Here is a 20,387-nt window from a genome sequence, read left to right as displayed (position 1 = left end):
TGTGTTAACGTTTTTCTTTTGGAGGTACTTGGGCTTGCACTTCTAAGCAGATGTTCTGCCACTTGGGCCCCACAACCAATCCATTTTTCCTTCATCATTCCTCACACAAGGGTCTTGCGTTCATACCCAGGCCACCTTGGACTGTGATCCTCCTACTGATGATTCCTGTGTAGCAGTTTTCTGTGTTGGTTGAGCTGTGATCCTCCAGAGCTCTGCCTCGTGGGGAGCTGCCATTGCCGGTCCTGCTTTGGAATGTGCTAGTGACCCTAATAACCAAGCTCAAGTGTGGTGTGACCACACTTCCTGCGACCACTCCACTGCACTGTGAGGTCCGTGTGGCCTGCACAGGGAAGGAGTGTCTAAGCGCAGGGCAGGCGGGGAGGCGTGACGGTGCTTTCCCCGGGAGGAAGAACCTCAGGCGCAGGACGCGGGTGCATTTTCAGTGTGTTTTTGAAGCAGGCTCTCCCACGGAGAAGAGGAGCCCTGCGCGGAGGGAGCGGTCCCGATCCCACGACTCTGCATCCTCCTCCCTCTCCTCCAGAGCCTCAGGTGAGTCTCGGCCAGGGAAGGTCAGAAGGTCAGGCTGCTGGAGATTTCAGGGCAGGACAGGAGGATGCACGGCGACCTTGCACATCCTGTGCTTCCAACCGGGCCTGGGAAGAGACAACCTTGAAAGATGTGCTCTTGAGGAGCCTGTGGGGGACCTGGGCTCTGGGATTTTGAAGGCTTCCGGGGTCCAGGGTCCAGCCGGCCTGGTTGCTAGGAGAGGATCAGAGTGCAGAGTCCTGGTTGTGTGGGGCACGTGTGTGCGTGTGCACGGTATACACACCTTTTGTCTCGGGCTGTCCCTGCCTGTGGAGGAACCGGCAGAGATGGTTCACAGGGAAGGTGGCATAGGAGATGTCTTGGGAGAGGCAACAAGTGCTCACAGCCCCTGTACTCTGATGCCACAGAGACAAGGGAGGCCGCGGGAGGGTGCTGGGCTCCGCCCCGAGTTCTCTGGGTGGGAAATGGCTTGCCTGTCTTCCTCGAAAGGCAGTTTTTGGAAACTGGGACGTTCATGTAATCTGAATCTGCACATTGAGAGAGAAATTCTGTATGGACTCTGGCTTGGAGAGTTTTTTTTCCTTCACTCCAATTTATTTTTATTTTTTTTTGAGACATGTCATATACTTCAGCCTGGCCTCAGAGCTGCTGTGTAGGCTAGGCTGGCCTTGAACTGAAGGTTCTCCTGCCTCAGCCTTCTAAAGTGATGGGATTACAGCATGTACAACCATACCAAGCTTCAGTCTAATTTTCAGCTTACTCCGAGCCTGGTAACACCCCTGTACAGCTGCCTGCAATATGTATTGTAGGCCATATTCCTTTTCTATTTGGTAGCACTGGGGATTGAACTCAGGGTCTTGTGCTAAAGAAGCAAACCTTTATTTGAGCCATGCCTCCAGTCCAGTCTAATTTCCTCATCTTATTACATCTAAAGGAGAGTAGTACATGGGAGATGCCAAACAAACTTTCACTCTTCTGGAAGTGAGAAAGTCTCCAGAACAGTTTTCTGAAATCCAACAGCTTGGCTTGGTGCATTGTCACTGGATGTCCCTGGACGTTACTGGTTGTCACTTGATGTCCCTGGACATTTCCATACATCCCTGGATGTCCTTGGATGTCTCTGCATGTCACTGGATAGCCCTGGAAGTCCTTAGATGTCACTGGATACCTTTGAGTGTCACTAGATGTCCTTAGATGTCACTGGATGTGCTTGGGTGTTTCTTAGATGAATGTCCCTGAGCAGGCGTGTCTCTTCCCCAGGCTCAGTGCTCGGTGGCGGTGAGTCCCTAGCTCAGCCCCCCGGGCCTCCTCCCGGCGCAGGGGAGCAGGACACGTCCCCTGCGCCATGCAGCTCTGTGGAGGACAGCAGGCTCTGTGAGAGGCCAGAGCTGACAGCCCCTCCCAGCCATCGGAGCCTGCAGGTGGCCGTCACCCCGCCCTCCGGCTCATCTCCCGCTGGCCAGCCACCCGCTGCCGGGCCCCTCCTGCCCCAAACCCCACCCTGCGCCATGGCCAAGGCCAGCCGCCAGCCTCCCGTGGTCTTCCTGCCCAAGCTGGTGTACGACATGATCCTGGCCACCGATAGCAGCGGGCTGCCCAAGGCCGCCTCCCTCCTGCCCGCCCCGTCCGTCATGTGGACCAGCTCCTTCCGGCCGCTGCTGAGCAAGACAATGACCTCCACCGAACAGTCCCTCTACTACCGCCAGTGGACCGTGCCCAGGCCCAGCCACATGGACTACGGCAACCGGGCCGAGGGCCGCCCCGACGGCTTCCACCCCCGCAGGCTGCTGCTCAGCGGGCCCCCGCAGGTAGGTTCTGTGCCTCTGTCTCCGGGGTGCTGCAGGACACCGAGATCGCCCTTGGACTTGTAGCCAGTGGGACAGCTCTCGACTGACAGTATCTGGTCATCCACTGTCTGGAATCTTCTGGGATGGCCTGGAGTGGTTGAATGGCTACTCTCCCAGCTAGGTTACTGCATCATCTGAGTATTCTTCTAGTGATGGGGAGATACCTGTATATCTTCAGAATAAGAGTCTCCCTTCCCTACTGGTCACTGTTGGTCCTTGGCCACTGTGGGCAGCATCCACACCCCGGTGTGTATCGGAAGATTTGGGGGGTATGGTGGAGGAGCCCTCCCTCTGCACCATGTCTCTCCAAAGAGAATGGCCAGAGAAGACGGATGTGGAGGAAGATGGTGGATTTGGAACCCAGTAGAGCCTAGAGCCAGATTTGGGGCTGGGCTTTATGTATTTATTTTTTTGTCAGTCATGGGGCTTGAAATCAGGGCCTGGGGGCCATAAGCTCTTTTGCTCAAGGCTAGAACTCTGTAACTTTGAGCCATAGCACCACTTCCAGTTTTTGAGTGGTTCATTGGAAATAAGAGTCTCATGGGGACTTTTCTGCCTGGTTGGCTTTGAACTGGGAATCCTCAGGTCTCGGCCTCCTGAGTAGCTAGGATTACAGGCATGAGCCACCAGTACCTGGCCTGGAGCCGAACTTTCTGAGGCCATGTTCCGTTCAAAGGTTATTGGCCTTGAGAGAAGCCTGAGGATAGATGCAAGTCCCTGAGGGGCCTGCTTCACATGTGGACAGCCAGAAGTGAATGCCTGTGAATCTTTCCCTAGTCACTGGCACGCTTTGACCTGTCCTCACTGGAATCCAGGAATCCACCTGCCCCTTCTCCAGAAATCTGCCCTCAAATGCGAACCCACAAAGCATGTGCGTTTCATGAAAACAAAGTCCTCTAGCCAAGTCTTTAGTTGAATAAATCTGGGGACAACTCTATCTTAGAATTCAGCCACAGAAATTTTAAGAGAGATCTCTTTGTTTTACCATTGAAAATTTTCCAAGGTACTGACATTAAAATAAATGTACAGAATAGTGTGAACATGCCTTAAAAAATATTGGAGAGGGGTCGGGAGCACAGCCTACTGGTAGAATGCTTATCTAGCATGCATGAAGCCCTGGATTTGATTCCTCGGTACCACATGTAAAGGAAAAGCCAGAAACGGTGCTGTGGCTCAAGTGGTAGAGTGCTAGCCTTGAGAAAGCCAAAGCCCAGGACTGGGAAAAAAAAACATAGAGGGGCTGGCTATTATTGGATCATTGCCTTGAAAAGGGCCTGAGGTTTGTAATATTCCACTTAAAAAATCAATCCCTTATTTTATTTTATTTTTGCCAGTCCTGGGCTTGGGCTCAGGGCCTGAGCACTGTCCTTGGACTTTCTCAAGGCTAGAGCTCTACCACTTGAGCCTCAGCACCATTTCCGGATTTTTTCTACGTATGTGGTACCGAGGAATCGAACCCGGGTCTTCGTGCATGCTAGGCAAGCACTTTGACCACTAGGCCAAACTCCCAGCCCGAAAGTGAGACTCTTATCTCCAATTAATCACTAGAAAATGGGAAGTGGGGCTGTGGCTCAAGGGGTGGGGCGGTAGCCTTGAGTTGAAGAGCTCAGGGACAGCGCCCATGCCCAGAGTTCAGGCCCCATGACCCGCAGAATAACAAAAAACAAAACCAGAAACCCTCCAGTCCTGTCAGTCCATCAATAAGCAAAGTCAGGAAGTTCGGGAGCACACAAGCTTCTTCCTGCTTCTGATAAAGTCTCCTTAATACACGTGTTGGTGGTACTATGGAGAGACACCCTGGGGGTGATGGAAGGTGGGCGTCTCTCCCACGCCTGGTGTCAGTGTGTCTGCTGTCTGCATGGCTTCAGGCTGTGTTTCCCTCGAGGTATATCCACACGGCCCTTGTTCCCTTGACATGAGTTTCCCAGGCGACAGAGATGGGGGGCAGCCAGCTGTTCCGGCGGCTGGCTGGCATGCGGACAGGCCTCTTGCCCGTGGGCTCTAACCCCATGTCTTCACAGATCGGGAAGACGGGCGCCTACCTGCAGTTTCTCAGCATCCTGTCCCGGATGCTCATCCGGCTGACCGAAGTGGATGTGTACGACGAAGAAGAGATCAATGTCGGTGAGGTGTCCACTTGGCGAGGCTTGGGCTTGGTGGGTGTCCAGTCACCTCCATTGGTGGCCTTGGTGACTTGAACTGCGTCTCACGGAGCTCTAAGGGACACATGAGTAATAGCAAGGCAGGGAACGATGGCTGAGCACCTGCCACGTGTCGTACACCGTGCCCCGTGCTTCACACAAACTTCCAGGTCTGGTCTTCTGTGTAGTGTCGTGAGCGTGACTTGTTCCATTTTCCCGCTGAGTAACGAGCTCAGGAGCTGGGCTGGGGAGTGGCAGGTGGGTATCGAGGTGACCTTGTCCGTGGCCTCTAGGACGCAGCTCCCCATCGTGGAGGGGTCCCCAGGCAGTGGAGCCCCCCCATGCCCAGCCATCTCTGAGGCCAATCCAAAGAATCCTGTGTTCCTGAGTGGACCTGCCCGCAGAGGCAGGCCTCGCCCTGTGCCTCTGTAAAACACCTCTCTGCTTCCTGTTTGCTTCCTGCCCCTGCCTGGAGGGCTGGGGCCTTGGGCTGGCAGATGACTACCACTCGTGTGGGAAGACTGCTCTGTGTGTGTGGCAGCGTCTCAGCAGCTCACAGTGAGCTCTTGCATCTGCTTGGGGCTTGACTTAGAGAAGCGTGGCTGGCCAGCTGCCGTCTGTCCCCCCTGCTGTCTCACTTCTCCCAGAGGCTGGCCCCTGGCCTCCTGAGCCCGTGCACTGCCTGTCGGGCAGAGGCCTCTTGGAGCTCAGGGCTTCTGTGGGTCCCCACAGTTGGGGAAGATCAACGGGACTGTCACGTTTCTGTCATCTTGCTTTCTTAGAGCTGCCAAATATAAAAGACAGAAATTGAACCCATTTCCTCAGACTTCTAAGCCTATCAAAGTCTCCACTGACTCAGTTTTCTCTTGCAAAATGGCAATAATTCCTGATTTCTGAGCAACTATACTATATCAAATTCTTTGTTCTGCTTCCTGCTCGTGAACTTGCACACGAGCCATCACAGGACGTATGTATGTATCATGTACACACATCAACATCTGTGAATATACCTATATAATATACATATAAGCATTCACATATTAATACATTAGTATTATCTAATTAATATATGTCTCTATTAATATAATTCATGTTAATATAATGCATGAATATACATTATTTAGTATCTTTAAGTAGTTGTACAAAGGAATCTCAGTTCAACATGTCAGCTTATGAATGCAATGTGTCTTGCTCAATGCCACCCTTTCATCATTCTCCCCATTTCTTCAAACCCCACTTATCCCTTCAACTGTCCTATTCCATTTCTGCATGTGTACATTGAATATTATGACAGCATTCTCCCACCCGTCCTCTCTTCATCTGCCTCCGTCCACATGACCCCCTTTCCCCCTCCAAGTCCTAGCTTCCTGGCGTTTATTTGGACCATAAGTTCATTGTTGTTCAAAGGAGTTACACCACTGGAATTCTCCCCTGCATATGCACACTTCAGTTAATGCGCGATCCGTGTGATACAGCGTGCACTGTCGGCATGGTGCAGTTGGAGCTGTACCAAGTGGCCTGTTCTCCTTTTCTAGCCAGCAAGCTCTGGCTGTAATCCTGGTGGGAGATGGTAGAAATGTGGTTTGGGCCACGTTTGGTGGCATCCAAAGAGGAAGCCAGTGCAGAGGCCCAGGTCCACAGGTCCTCAGGGACAGGCGATGATGCACACGAAGGGCAGGGGACAGACATCCTGCAGGGCGCAGCACAGGACCCTGCACTGGACGCACACAGCTCTTCATGCAAATGTTTGCCTTCTTAGGACCATGCAGAAGCCCATGTGGGCTAGAAGCCCTTGAGATAGGATGCGCTACCCACCCACCATGCATCATCCTCACCACAGTTCAGAAAACTCATTCTCACCTCCTATGCGCCTCTCTCCTACCTGTGTGTGTGCTAATCTTGTAGGCCTCCAAGAAGAATCGGATTGGCGCTACCTCCAGTTCACAGACCCATGGCCGGACCTGGAGCTGTTCCAGAAAATGCCTTTCGACTACGTCATTCATGACCCAAAGTACGAGGACGCCAGTCTGATTTGTTCGCACCATCAGAGCATCAAGAGTGAAGGTCAGCCGTGCTTGCACAGTGCCCGGGCGCAGCCCTTTCCGTGCAGATAGAGTTCTGCCGTGCCGTGCCGTGCCACATTGTTAGTGAAGAAGGCTGGTGGTAAAAGTGACCTGCAGGGTCTGCCTCAAAACTAAGATGGAAGCTGGACGCCGGTGGCTCATGCCTATAATCCTACCGATTCCAGAGGCTGAGGTCAAGGGTTAGAGCACTAGCCTTAATCAGAGAAGCTCAGAGTTAGCACCAAGACCCTCCGTTCAAACCCAGGACTGGCACCAATGCCTTCTACTTCTACCCTGTCCCCCCAAAAAACAAAAACAACTTATCTTATTATTGCCACATTATTGGAAAAATAATACGGAGGCAGAGTGACAGCATTATGGTACTTGCATACTTAGTTACGATCAGTTTCACTTATGGCGTAATAGACCCTTAATATGCTTCTGAAACATTTCATAAGCCGTGGTGTGAGCTGAGCCTTCCTTCGTTTCCCCCACTGAGACACTGTGTCTCCTTTCACCAGCCGAGTCACACAGGTGAGAGAGAGTCCTCACGGACCACGTGAGGTTCCGTCAGTGGTGCTTAGTTTTTGCACTTCACTCTGTTTGCCTGGTTTCCTATTGCTTTTGTGGGACGGGGGAGGGGGGATGAGGCACATGCACCAGCACTGAGGTTGAACTCGGGGCCTGGGCACTGACTCTTAGCATTTTCACTCAGGCTAGCATGCTACCCCTTGAGCCACAGCTCCGCTTGTGGCTTTTTTGGGAGTTCATTAGAGGTAAGAGTCTGGTAGACTTTCCCGCCTGGCTGGCTTTGAATTTCGACCTTCATTACTCAGCCTCCTGAGTCGTGGGTCCCTCTGGGTTTGAATAGGCAGGGCTGGAACCTTTGTGTGGACTCCTGATGCTCCTTGACACCAAGTGATTTTGTGCAGACAGAGGGATGGCTCGGAAGCCCGAGGACCTTTATGTGCGACGTCAGACAGCCCGGATGAGGTTGTCCAAGTACGCGGCCTACAACACCTACCATCATTGTGAGCAGTGCCACCAGTACATGGGCTTCCATCCCCACTACCAGGTAGGCCGCCGCGCCAGGCCTGCTTTCATTCCAGCAGGGGGCCTTGGAGTCAGGGGGGCCCTGGCTTTCTGTCCCATGGTATCCCCAGTTCTTAGGACCGCTTGGAGCAGTGATTCCCCCAGGTTCTCTGTGACAGGGGCAGGGGTTGGTCATCATTGTCTTTGTCCTGGCAATTCCAGAAGTTAGCTTGGTGTCATGGACACTCCCCGAGGGCTTAGTACGAACCAGGCCCTGGGTGTGTAGACCTGAAGGCACACCACCCCCCTCTTTGGGGCTCAACGCCTCAAGAAAGCTGCATACCTGAACAAGATTCCAGGGCAGCATGAGGCAGACAGGGAGGGTGGAGTGGTGTGGGCATAGAGCTGATGAAGGTATGGGCATGGCTTGTCCTTCTCGGGGATCTAGCAGACGTCGGGCAGTGCACCTGCGTGCCTCTCATATACCAGTCCTTCCTGCCCGTTCTGTAGGAGATCGAATATTTGGCCTGATGCACATCCATAGAGATGGCTCCTAGCCCAGGGCCCCTGTCTCTGGCTCCAGCCACACCCATGTGCTCTATCCAGGGCCTATTGGCTAGAAGGCTGCCCTGTCAAGTTTAGTACTTCATCCTCACCTCAGAATTTAATGAATATCGAGGTTGGGCATCTCCATTCAGAAACCCATCATCTGTTCTGTGTTCCCAAACCTGAACTCCTTTTGCCGCCAAGGGGTGCAGATAAACTCTGTGCAACCTTCACTGTTGAGGTGGGGTGCAGAAGAGGGTTTAGCAGGAGAGACCATCTCCTTCTGCAGCCCTAAGGTGGCCAGTGCAGCCACCAGAGCTGTCAGATGAGAGCTGAGGTCATGTGGAACCTCCAAGAGACTGCCTAAGCCTGCCCGAGCCAGGGCAAAGCCAGACAGGAAGTCGTACCAGAGCTGCAGTGCGCAGATGCAGGGCATCTGGAAAGATGAGGCTGAATGACAAACCTCAGGATCATTAGTGCCTGCCACAAATGTGCTAGCTTGTGTGGCTATTATTGCTGCTGTTGTGGCTAGGGGCCATTCCTGAGGCTTGAATTCAGAGCCTATCCCTGAGCATTTTTGTTCAAGACTAATACTTTACCACTTGAGTCCCAGCTCTACTTCCAGGGTTTTTTTTGTTTGCTTGGGGTTTTTTTTTGGTGATTAAAGATAAGACTGTCGTAGACTTTCCTGCCCTGGCCCTGCCTGGCTTTTAACCATGATCCTTAGATCTCAGCCTCCTGAGAAGCTAGTATAATAGATGTGGGCCCTTGGCCCCTGGCTATTACTGCCTTACTAAGAGATGGTTTCACAGAATACCTACGATGGGAAAATGCGCTTATTGCTATTAACAGATGAACTCTGTGGCATGCAGAACAAGTCCCTAGGTCAAACCCATAGTCTAGAGGGCTGGAAGCCAGACGTTGTGATAGGTCTGGATGGAGCCTGATTGGGGCTCCAGCTGCAGGCGTATCCCCTGAGTGTACTCCCCGGGTGGCAGGAGCTGGCTGTCGGGGATTCCTGCGTGGCCCTCAGGGTGGCTGCTCTGTGGGGCAGAGAGGGCCCTGGCCCTGGTATTGTTGTGGCCAGGAAGGGCCTGGGTTCTGGGAGATAAGCCGGACTCTGATGGCAAGCTCTGTCCTTTCCCTCACACCCCAGCTCTATGAGTCCACCCTGCACGCCTTTGCCTTCTCTTACTCCATGCTAGGAGAGGAAATCCAGCTCCACTTCATCATCCCCAAGTCCAAGGAACACCATTTTGTCTTCAGCCAACCCGGAGGCCAGCTGGAGAGCATGCGCCTGCCCCTTGTGACCGACAAGGTATGGCCTGGGCTTCGTGGGGTGACTTGGGGTGGCCATAGGGGGAAGTCCAGGCCATGGGGGGTGGGGGGGTCTGAGCTGCGTGGATGCCTGGCAAGTCCAGAAATAATCCGGCGACCTGGCATGCTCTACCACTCACCAGCCATCAGTGGGACTCCCCACTTTATATCTGGGCTCGATGCCTCGTCTGTGAAGTTGGGGGTACTTCTTGAACAAGCTTGTGAGAATTGTTTGGCATAAGCAGCCTGAGACTCTGGCCCAGTACCCAGAAAGTATTCATAGTAATTAAGATGTTCATCCTGCTTTTCTTTTGCTTTATTTTTTTATTTTGTGCCAGTACTGGGACTTGAACTCAGGGCCATACACTCAGGCTCCTTAGCCTTTTTGCTCAAGGGTGGTGCTCTACTGCTTGAGTCCCACTTCTGCTTCAGCTCTTTCGGTGGCTAATGGGAAATAATCTCACAGACTTCCCTGCCGGCCTGACTTCAGACCACGATCGTCAGCTCTCAGCCTCCTATCATTCTTCTTTTCTGTTATGCTGTGGTAGGCCCCTTTGCACAGGCCGAGGTAGAAAGAATAGGAGCCCATCATCACCCAGCTTCCACATTTACTCCTGGCTAGGTGTGTTTTCTGTCTTTGCCTTTCTTCTTCCTGTATCTTTGGAGGCAAATCCCCGACATTCTACCACTCACTTGCAAGTACTTCAGGGCATCTCTTAGCAGATCCATTTCCTCTCGCTTATGAAGAGACTGTCCTCAATGACCCTGACCCCAGGGTGCCATTCCTCCTCTGGAGATGCTCCTTACAGGGCCCCTGGCACAGCACGTCCAGCATGACAGCCCACTGACTACTTTCTACCCAGCCCCAAGGAACAAACAGACCCCACAAAGGACCCTGAGCCTCTCCCTCCCCAATTCCAGCCATCTCGTTGCCAAGCTCCCAAGAGGCCTTGGTGATAAGATGTGTTACAGCCCTGGGTCAGGCTGTCACAGCCACGTTTGTGGATTTGTCAGAAGAAGCATTTATCCATGACAGCCTCTCAGTCATCAGCCGTGAGTTGTGTGCACACGTGTGCAGCATGTACTTTGAGAGATTCAGCGGGAGAAGCCCCAACCAACCCTAACTTATTCAGGAAAGAGTGAAAGAAAACATAGTTATTGACCTAAAAGACCCCCCAACCTGAGGTTATGATAGACGATCTAAAATGTCCTGTGAGAAACGCTTAAAATAGCCAATAAAATCTGCTCAGAGCAGAATAGCATCTGACATGGTGGATGGGTTCTAGTTTTTGTTTGAACCAGCTGTAGTGAGCTTGTTCTTCCAGGGGCCTGAGCTTGGGTGAGGGGCTCTGGCTGCCTCTCTGGGCTTAGCTGTGCTCACTCTTGTGTCTGAGCTGGCTGTGAGCAGGCTGGCATCCAGCTGGGGGCTGTGGGTCTCAAGGAGCCTGGCTGGGCCTGGCATCTCTGCTCCGTGGGGCCTCTCATGTCAGGCTATCCTGGGCTCAGTCACAGACAACTTCTGAGAGAGTGGCGTGTGCAAGCTGGGGTCTGAACTGGCACCGTATCGTGCCAGATTTTATTGGTAAAATAGAGTTGCATGTCTTCCTGGGATTCAAGGGGTGTGGGAGGAAGGGAAGAGTTGTGACCGCCTTTGCACACGCTCCACCTAGTACTTCTCCTTTGCAGAGTCACGAATACATAAAAAGTCCAACATTCACTCCGACCACGGGCCGCCACGAACACGGGCTCTTTAATCTGTACCATGCAATGGATGGGGCCAGCCATTTGCACGTGCTGGTGGTCAAGGAGTATGAAATGGCCATTTATAAGAAATACTGGCCCAACCACATCATGCTGGTGCTCCCGAGCATCTTCAACAGTGCTGGAGTTGGTAGGTGTCCCTCCACCCCCGCTGGTTTATTATCTGCGCTGGCACTCAAACCCAGGACCCCACACTAGCCAGGTAGGTACACTACCAGTTGACCCACTCAGGCAGCCCCTTCAGTGTTGGTTATTATTTGAAATAAGGTCTGGCCTGGTCTGGACTTTGATTCCTTGATGTGTACCTCCCAAGTCGCTAGGATTGCAGACTTGAATCACCATGCTTGGCCTTTTGACATACGCTGTTTGCTTAAATTCCTGTGACTAGGGGCTAGGAGTTTGGTAGAATGCTTTCCTAGCACGCATGAAGACCCAGATCCGAATCCTCAGTACCACATATGCAGAAGAAGCCAGAAGTGGTGCTGTGGTGCAAGTGGTGGAGCTCTATCCTTGAGAAAGCCCAAGGGCAGTGCTCAGACCCTAAGACTAGAAAAAAAAAAGGGGGTAAAATTCTTGTGATTAGAGAATATTTGAAAGATGAAAAAGTTAAACAGCTGACATATGTCCTTTTTGCTTTTTGGAATTCTAAAGGCATTCATTTGACTAGCCTCTGGCCAGCTCTTGATGTCTGGTTACTGATTTGATTCATCTTCTCAAGTCTTGGGAAGCACAGATGCGTGGACAAGCTGGCGAGAGGCCTTTTCCTCGTCGGTGGGCAGTGGAGGACATGGTGCTGGCTGGGCACGGGAGAGGTCATTCCCAGTGGTGAGAATACAGAGCAGACCTGAGTTGGACCATGTCCCATTCCAGGGGCTGCACATTTCCTGATCAAGGAGCTGTCCTACCATAACCTGGAGCTGGAGCGGAACCGGCAGGAGGAGCTTGGAATTAAGCCTCAGGACATCTGGCCATTCATCGTGATTTCTGACGACTCCTGTGTCATGTGGAACGCGGTGGACGTGGACTGTGCTGGGGAGCGGGGCAGGTGAGGGGGACATGGGCTATGACAGGGAGCAGGGGAGGGGAGGAGAACACAGTGGACATGGGCTATGACGGGGAATGGGGCTGGGGAGGGGGAGGGGGTGGACATGGGCTGTGTGTGGAGGAGGCAGGGGAGAGGCACGAGGCACGGGGTAGATGTGGAGCAGGTCAGGGGAGGGGCCCGGGGGTACAGCCCCCCGTCCACATGCAGAGGTCTCAGCATGGGTCCTCGTGTCACCCTTGATGAAAGCTATCACATGGCTGTGGCTGGAGTGGACCCACATTCCAAACTCAAGATTTCTCCACATCCTTACAGCCTGTTACCAAGGTATAGGAGAGACACACCGATGTTCATACATGGCTTAAATATACACATATACATATAGTGAATAACATACCATAAATACAGATGTGTATAGTATGTGCATCTACAGTAAATACATATGGATAGAGTAAGTATTACATATATGTAAATATATGAAAGGAAGCCAGTGCTGGTGGCTCATGCTTGTTGTCCCAGCTACATGAGAAGCTGACATCAACAGGATATAGTTCAAGGTAGCAATGGCAAGAGTTCTCAGCAGAGAAAAGCTGGGTGTGCTGGTTCCTATTTGTTATCCCACAGCTGTCCAGGAAAGGAGAATACTTAGGATATGTAGGCAGAAGTTCTTACACACTGAGCATGCCTATTTCATCAACCCCATACCAAGGAACAGACATGACACCCCCAGAGATGCCCCTCTTGGTTCCCCCGGGCTCCCCATCAGCCTGGCTTTGCTAGGCTTTGCAGGGACTTCAGGTGGGTGACTAGATCATTTTGGGGTCTGATTGAGTTCCTCACCTTTGAGGGTGCTCATACCGGGCTGCCTTTCTTGTGAGGCTTCACTGAGTTATGACCTGAGTTCAGGACTTGGGTGAGAGCATATGACACAGAAGGAAATGACCATGGAGGTGTAATGCGTGGTGGGCGTCCACCCCTGGGGTGGGTGGTGGCTGTGGTCGACGCCAGCCAGGCGGCGGCCACACTGCCCGCATCGACGTGAATCAGCCCGGGACCCTGCTCTCTCCTGTCCTAGCAGGGACTTCTCCTGGTCGGAGAGGAGTGTGTCTCTGAAGTACATCTTGCAGCACATCGAGGCGTCCCCCAACATCACGCACTACGCCCTGATCGGCCTGCGGAAGTGGGCCAGCAAGACGAGGCAGAGCGAGGTGCGGGAACCTTTCTCTCGCTGCCACGTGCACGACTTCATCATCCTGAACGTGGACCTGACCCAGAACGTGCAGTACAACCAGAACCGGTGAGCGCAGGCCCGGTGGGGAGGGGGCTGCCGCTCCCCGGGGGCTCTTTTGAGCTTTGCAGCATCGCCAGGCACCGTCTCCCTGAGCCTGACCCTCAGCTGGAACAAGTGCCCACAGCTGCCCTGGGCATGGCTGGCTCCTCTTCTCCCGATCTCCCTGGTGTTCCCCTAGAATGAGGCCTGGAGCCAGGAGCAAAGCCCTCCCACCTTTGTAGCCCCCGTGACCCAGCCTCTCAGGGTGGCCGGGGCCCGTGGGCTGTGCTGGTGTCCCGGGCTCCTCCACGGGCTCCTCTGCTCGCCCAGGTTCACGTGTGACGACGTGGACTTCAACCTGCGGGTGCACAGCGCCGGCCTGCTGCTCTGCCGCTTCAACCGCTTCAGCGTGATGAAGAAGCAGATCGCCGTGGGCGGCCAGCGCTCCTTCCACATCACCTCCAAGGTGAGCACGGCGCGCCCGCATCCCCCCCCCCCCGCCCTGGGCGGACGTAGGAGCCACGGCAGGTGCCCCGAGGCCTCGCTGGGTACCCGGGATGAATTCTGCAAGCTGTGCAGAGGCTCTTCTCACTGGCTTTCACCACCATTCAACACATTGCTGCTTGACTCATGCCCTTCACCGAGCGCTTTCTCCATGGCTCTTCTCCATGCCAGCCAGGAGAGACCAACTCAAGACTGTTCTACCAGGCAGCACAGGCAGCTTAAGGTGAAATTGAAGCAAGTCGGGAGAATTTTGTTATCTCTGCCTCAGGTCCTAGTTTATCCCCTTCAGCCTGCCTTGAATCTTGTCAGCTCCAATACCAGCTTTGCCTTGCCTCTGTCCTTACTAGGCTCTGCCAACTCTTTGCTGAGCTGGACCAGGCCTAGATTCAGACATTGGCTCCACCTACCCACAGGCTACCCTTATTGCTTTTTTTTTTTTTTTTTTTTTTGCCAGTCCTGGGGCTTGCACTCAGGGCCTGAGCACTGTCCTTGCGGCTTTCTCAAGGCTAGAACTCTACCACTTGAGCCATAGCACCGCTTCTGGTTTTCTGGTGGTTAATTACAAAGAGTCTCATGGACTTTCCTGCCCAGGCTGGATTCCAGGAGTGAGCCATCTGCTCCCAGCTGGTGTTATTGTTATTAAAAACAATGATGTATACAGGGCATGGTGGCTCACGCCTGTAATCTTAGCTACTCAGAAGGCTGAGATCTGAGGATCACTGTTCAAAGCCAGCTTGGGCACTAAAGTGCCCAAGTCAGTGAGGCTTTTATCTCCAATTAACCACTAGAAAACTGGAAGCGGTGCTGTGGCTCAGGGGGTAGGGTGATAGCCTTGAGCTGAAGAGCTCGGGGACAGTGCCCAGGTGCAGAGTTCAAGCCCCATGACTCACACAAAAAAAGACTATGTACAGAGGGATACAGTTATACAAGTCAGATAAACAGTACATTTCTTTTTGGACAATGTCACTGCTTCTGATTAATATACCTTTAAAACTCAAATTTTCTTTTATGTTCCTTTGTGTCATTCTTAAACTTTAAGGTTTTTGTTTTTGTTTTTTGCCAGTCCTGGGCCTGGAACTCGGGGTCTGAGCATTGTCCTTGGGCATTCTCAGTACTGGGATTTGAATTAGGGTCTTGTGCCTTTGCTTAGCTTTTCCACTCAAGGCTCGAACTCTACCTCTCAAGCCATGCTTCCACCTCCAGCATTTTTTGCTGGTTAATTGGAAATCAGAGTCACTTGGACTTGCCCGGCCTGGCTGGCTTGAAGCGGTGATTCTTGGATCTCCGTTTTCTGAGTAGCTGGGATTACAGGCCCGAGCCACCGACTCGCGCGTCGTGCTTGTGATCTGAGTTCGTGTTACCATGGAGCATCTCGACCCTCCCCATGCTGGGGCTTCCCATGGCTGATGCCTGTCCGATTCTCCCTGCAGGTATGTGACAGCTCCGCGGCCGTCGTGCCAGCCCAGTACATCTGTGCCCCCGACAGCAAGCACACATTCCTGGCAGCCCCTGCCCAGCTCCTGCTCGAGAAATTCCTCCAGTACCACAGTCCCCGCTTCTTCCCACTGTCCCTGAAGAACCACAGCCACCCGGTGCTGTCCGTGGACTGTTACCTCAACCTGGGATCGCAGGTAGCTTCCGCTAGGGACCTGTGGGATGGAGGGACTGACCCGTAGAGGACGGGGGTGGGCTGGCATCCGGGGTGGAGCTCAGGGATTGGCTGGACCCCGCACCCCAGGCACACCAGGCACGGGTACAATATTGGCAGACCACTGAGCCACATCCTCCAGAGCTCTTTAAACCACCTCTACAGTATCTATGCCTGAGCCCATGCAGGTAAGGCGTTGCTTAGGGAAATAGCCTGTACATGTCCACTATAGACTGAGCTTTTCACAATTTTGTCTATACACGTCTATACTTAGGCCTATGTACACACACTCATACATACACACACGCACACCTGTACGTATTTGTGCCGGCACTGGAGCTTGCACATGAGACCATGAGATACTGTTTGGCTTTTCCCCTCACACCTGGAGCTCTGTCATTTGAATCATGCCCTCATTCTTGGCTAATTATTGGGAGATAAGAGTCTTTCAGGTTTGTCTACCTTGGCTGACTTTGATCCTCAGGTCCTAAGTGTGTAGCTAGGATTATAGGCATGAGCCACTAGTTCCAGAATTTTCCCAAGTACTTTTGCTTGGTGCTTGGCTGGGTCCATGGATGCGAAGGGAACCTGTGAGTACAGAGGCTTGCCCACGTTCAACCCTCGGTCTAGGTTTTTTATCCTTGCCTGGTAATGAGCAAGAATGAAGCAGAGAGAGCTGGATTAGATGGCTAGTTAGAAGGTGGCAGCTTTCACACCCCACTCTGAGACCATGACATTTTTTTTTTTTTTTGCCAGTCCTGGGCTTGGGCTCAGGGCCTGAGCACTGTCCTTGGACTTTCTCAAGGCTAGAGCTCTACCACTTGAGCCTCAGCACCACTTCCGGCTTTTTTCTATGTATGTGGTACCGAGGAATCGAACCTGGGTCTTCATGCATGCTAGGCAAGCACTTTAACCACTAGGCCAAACTCCCGGCCCCGACCATGACATTTTTGAATCTCAGGTCAACCCATGAGTTTAATAATTCTGGCTCAGCCTCTTAGACCTCCTCCTAGAACCTTGGATATAGGTTTGGAAATCACATGACTATGTGAGGTCTCCACTCCCACTCCCCCAACCCTAACCCTGTGCCAGTTCTTGAACTTGACCAAGAAGCTGGCATTTGTTGGGTGTGAACCCCTTGCTGCTGGGCACTGCATGGCGGTGATGCCTGTCGTGGGTCTGTTCTTTGGCAGATTTCTGTTTGCTACGTGAGCTCCAGGCCCCACTCTCTCAACACCAGCTGCTCGGAGCTGAAGTTCAGCGGGCTCCTGCTCTACCTCTGCGACTCTTTCGTAGGAGCTAGCTTCTTAAAAAAGTTTCATTTTCTTAAAGGTAATGCTGTGCTTCTTGACTTGACAGGCTGACATATTTGATGGCTTGATCCCTCTTTGCTAGTAGGTAAACCGAGGCTCAGGAAAGGAAAGTGCCAGAAAGCTGTGATTGGCTCCCTGGGGTTCTTCCCCTTGTTCTTGTTGAGCAAAGACTGGTACTAGTACTGGGGCTTGAACTCAGGGTCTGGGCACTGTCCCTAAGCTTTTTGGTTCAAAGCTAGTGCTCTACTACCGGTGCCACAGATCAAAGTTAATTGGAAGTTAATTGGAGCTAAAGAGTCTGGGGGACTTTTCTTCCTAGGCTGACTTTGAACTGTGGTCCTCAGATCTCAGCCTTCTGAGGAGCTAAGATACAGGTGTGAGCCACGGGTGCCCTGTTCTGCAGCTTTCCTTTGACCGCCGTGCTGCCTCTCCCCAAGGCTGCCCTGACTGGTTCCCGCTGCCTCTCTTGCTGTGATGGCTAATCACGCAGGGAGGATGGAGAGCCGTGGACCATGAGGCCCTGTCTGCGCAGCCTCCCACACCCTTCTCTTTGCCATCGACTAACCCCTCTGCCGTCGCCCTCGCAGGTGCCACCCTGTGTGTGATCTGCCAGGACCGGAACTCGCTCCGTCAAACAGTTGTGCGCCTGGAGCTGGAGGATGAATGGCAGTTTCGGCTGCGGGATGAGTTCCAGACAGCCAACGCAAAGGAGGACCGGCCGCTCTTTTTCCTCACTGGACGGCACATCTGAGATTCAGGAGTTAGAGAGAAAGAAAGAAAACAGAGAGAGAGACCAGCAGAGCTCCTAGGAAAGTGGGGTGCTCAGATCCCTCCTACTGCTGAGGCCAAAGGAAGCCTTAGACCTCGGGGTGTTTGAACTGGAATAGTCCCAGGTCGTCTGCTCTGCAGCCGCAGTGAGGATGGAACTAAAAACCTAAGACTCCACTCTGGGCCAGACCAGTTGTCCGAGGCTGTTGTACAATCCCACTTCATGAAGAATGAGGTTTCCCCCTCCAGGCCTGCCATTCTTATGCTTCCATGGACACACTTGACTTTTTGATCTAAAGAATCTTGGGTTATCTCATTGGGGTGCCAATATTCAGGCAGCAGATATGATTTCAGTATAGATTTCCCTGTAGCCTTCTACAAAGCAATATTCCAAAGGAACATTTTCACCATGGAGGCTGGGAAAGAAGCAAAAAGGGAGCATTCTGATAAGAATTATTTACTGGTCTACAAGCTTGCTCCTTTTAGAAGCTAGCCCAAAGGCATCAGACTCACTGAGCAAACTCACTGAGGTGAAATGAGTTGTTTTACTTCAAAGAAAGATTTTATTAAAAATAATGTAGGGCAAATACCCTACTTCTTAGAAAGGGCCAAATTGCAAAGTAGCTTTCTTGAAAACTAAAAGGGCTTTAAGGAGGAAAGATGGTAGAGTTTGTTCTAAAATTTGCCTTACAAAGGCAAGAGGATTAAATTGTTTACTTGATTAAAAACAAAAGCAACCAAAGTGATATATAAAATAGTTAAGAATTAGACATATGATTATAATTTATTGAAGCTCAGTTTTTTTTCCAGTTCCTTAACTAGTTTTCTCTTATTTGTGCTTGTTTCCTCTGGGAAGAATCTCACCTGTCCAGATTGAAGCAAGCTGGTATGTGCCATGAATTCATATATTCACAACCAGCTAGGCCAGGATGCTGTTTAAAGCATCATCTTAGAGCGCCACCTGTAGGCCAGATGCTAGAACGTGATTCATCTCGAATCCTTTGCACAGCCTTGTGTGTATGTGCACTGCACAGCTCCGTTTCAAAGATGCAAGGGTTGGGATGCTTAAGAGTGTAGCTCGCCAAGGTCATACTGCTGGAAAGAACTAGAAGCACAATTCAAACCCCTGGCTTCTGGATTCCACAGTCCAGGTCTCCACCTTACACTACTTTTGAAATGGCCCAGAGCAAAAGGGAAGAGTTTAAAGACACTGAAAAAATGCTGATCCAGATTGTGTTCTATGTCCGTCTGAGACTTTTCTATGCACTGTGATTGGTAACAATCCAAGAAGGAACTGTTTTACAAGATGATGCCAAAGAATTTAATGTCAATCTTCCCCTTCATGAGAAAAGTCTGCAAATATAAAATATTTAGATCAATGTTTATAAAATAATAACTTTGTATATGCCCTTCCTATTTTGGATTAAAACTGACCCTCTTTAGTTAAATTTGTCTTGTGTGAGTATCAGCTCTTGTGTCATTCCTCCATTTTGTTAGTTAATTTAAACTTGGGGAGAAAAAAATCTCCAAATAATCTTGCCTATTCAAGTCTTATAAATAAAGCCCATATGCACTTCTTGTTTGTTTGGGGGTGTTTACTGTGGTATTTGGAGAGGAATTCATATGGCAATGATCTTGGGGGACTCTCTGCTTAAAGAAAAGAAGACTCAAAATATAGTGGGGTATATTAATGCAAAGAGAATTTTTTTTTTTTTTTGACAGTCATGGGCTTGAGCTCAGGGCCTGAGCACTGTCTTTGGACTTTCTCAAGGCTAGAGCTCTACCACTTGAGCCACAGCACCACTTCCGGCTTTTTTCTATGTATGTGGTACCGAGGAATCGAACCCGGGTCTTCATGCATGCTAGGCAAGCACTTTAACCACTAGGCCAAACTCCTGGCCCGCAAAGAGAAATTTCTGAAAGAGAAAAGGAAGACAGTGGGATCTCCAGAAGATGAAGATGGAGGGAACCAGAGCTCCAAACGGCCAGAGCTCCCTGCTACCAAGGCAGAATGATCTGGAGCACTTGGTCTTCAATATAGCTGCTGAGGTGGGCGGGGCCTGGAGGTTTTATTAGGTGATGGACAGGGAAAACAGCTGCGCAGTCTGAGGGCTATGAACTTAGAAGAGGGACCCTGGGACGTTTCCATAACTTGACTATGGTGAATGTGCAGTAATAAACATTGTTTGGCAGGAAACAGCCTAGATGTTCTTCACTGGAGAATGGATCCAGAGAACATGCTGTCTACATATATGTATACGTGTGCATATATTCACATCTATGTGCATATATACATGGGAATTTTGCTTATCCATTAGGAAGAATGATTATATCATTTGCAGAGAAATGGATGGATCTGGAAAAAATGTTAAGTGAAGCAAATCAGGCCGAAAGAGACAAAAGATATGTTTCTTCACATATGTGGAAGTTAGGTCTAGTTTGTAAATATATCTATAAATATATAAAGGGGCCTATGCATATATAAGTGTATATATATATGTATATATAAACACATGCAAAGGTATCTATTAAAACTCTGGCCTACACCGGGGAGAATTCCAAGGGTGTGAGTTCTTTGAACTACTAACT

General features: G+C 51.3%; 1 protein-coding gene across 1 annotated transcript in view; it reads left to right on the top strand.

Moving 5' to 3' along the window:
• Positions 1-19,508, top strand: part of Greb1 (growth regulating estrogen receptor binding 1) — a 57,041-nt gene extending 37,533 nt beyond the window's left edge. Inside the window, exons 20-32 of the mRNA XM_090336217.1 lie at positions 460-569; positions 1,830-2,354; positions 4,415-4,517; positions 6,440-6,598; positions 7,530-7,672; positions 9,332-9,493; positions 11,179-11,383; positions 12,124-12,298; positions 13,374-13,592; positions 13,896-14,031; positions 15,500-15,700; positions 16,911-17,049; positions 17,618-19,508. Of these exons, the coding sequence (XP_090192343.1) occupies positions 460-569; positions 1,830-2,354; positions 4,415-4,517; positions 6,440-6,598; positions 7,530-7,672; positions 9,332-9,493; positions 11,179-11,383; positions 12,124-12,298; positions 13,374-13,592; positions 13,896-14,031; positions 15,500-15,700; positions 16,911-17,049; positions 17,618-17,781 (2,441 nt within the window). The 3' untranslated portion in view covers positions 17,782-19,508. The remainder of the gene's footprint in view (positions 1-459; positions 570-1,829; positions 2,355-4,414; positions 4,518-6,439; positions 6,599-7,529; positions 7,673-9,331; positions 9,494-11,178; positions 11,384-12,123; positions 12,299-13,373; positions 13,593-13,895; positions 14,032-15,499; positions 15,701-16,910; positions 17,050-17,617) is intronic.
• The last annotated feature ends 879 nt before the right edge of the window (positions 19,509-20,387 follow it).

This window comes from Megascapheus bottae, chromosome 7 (assembly GCF_031878675.1).
Source record: "Megascapheus bottae isolate mThoBot1 chromosome 7, mThoBot2.hap1, whole genome shotgun sequence".
In the NCBI taxonomy this organism is placed as follows: Eukaryota; Metazoa; Chordata; class Mammalia; order Rodentia; family Geomyidae; genus Megascapheus; species Megascapheus bottae.
The sequence above is the reverse complement of the archived record's forward strand: the minus strand, read 5'-3'. Positions and strand labels throughout refer to the sequence as shown.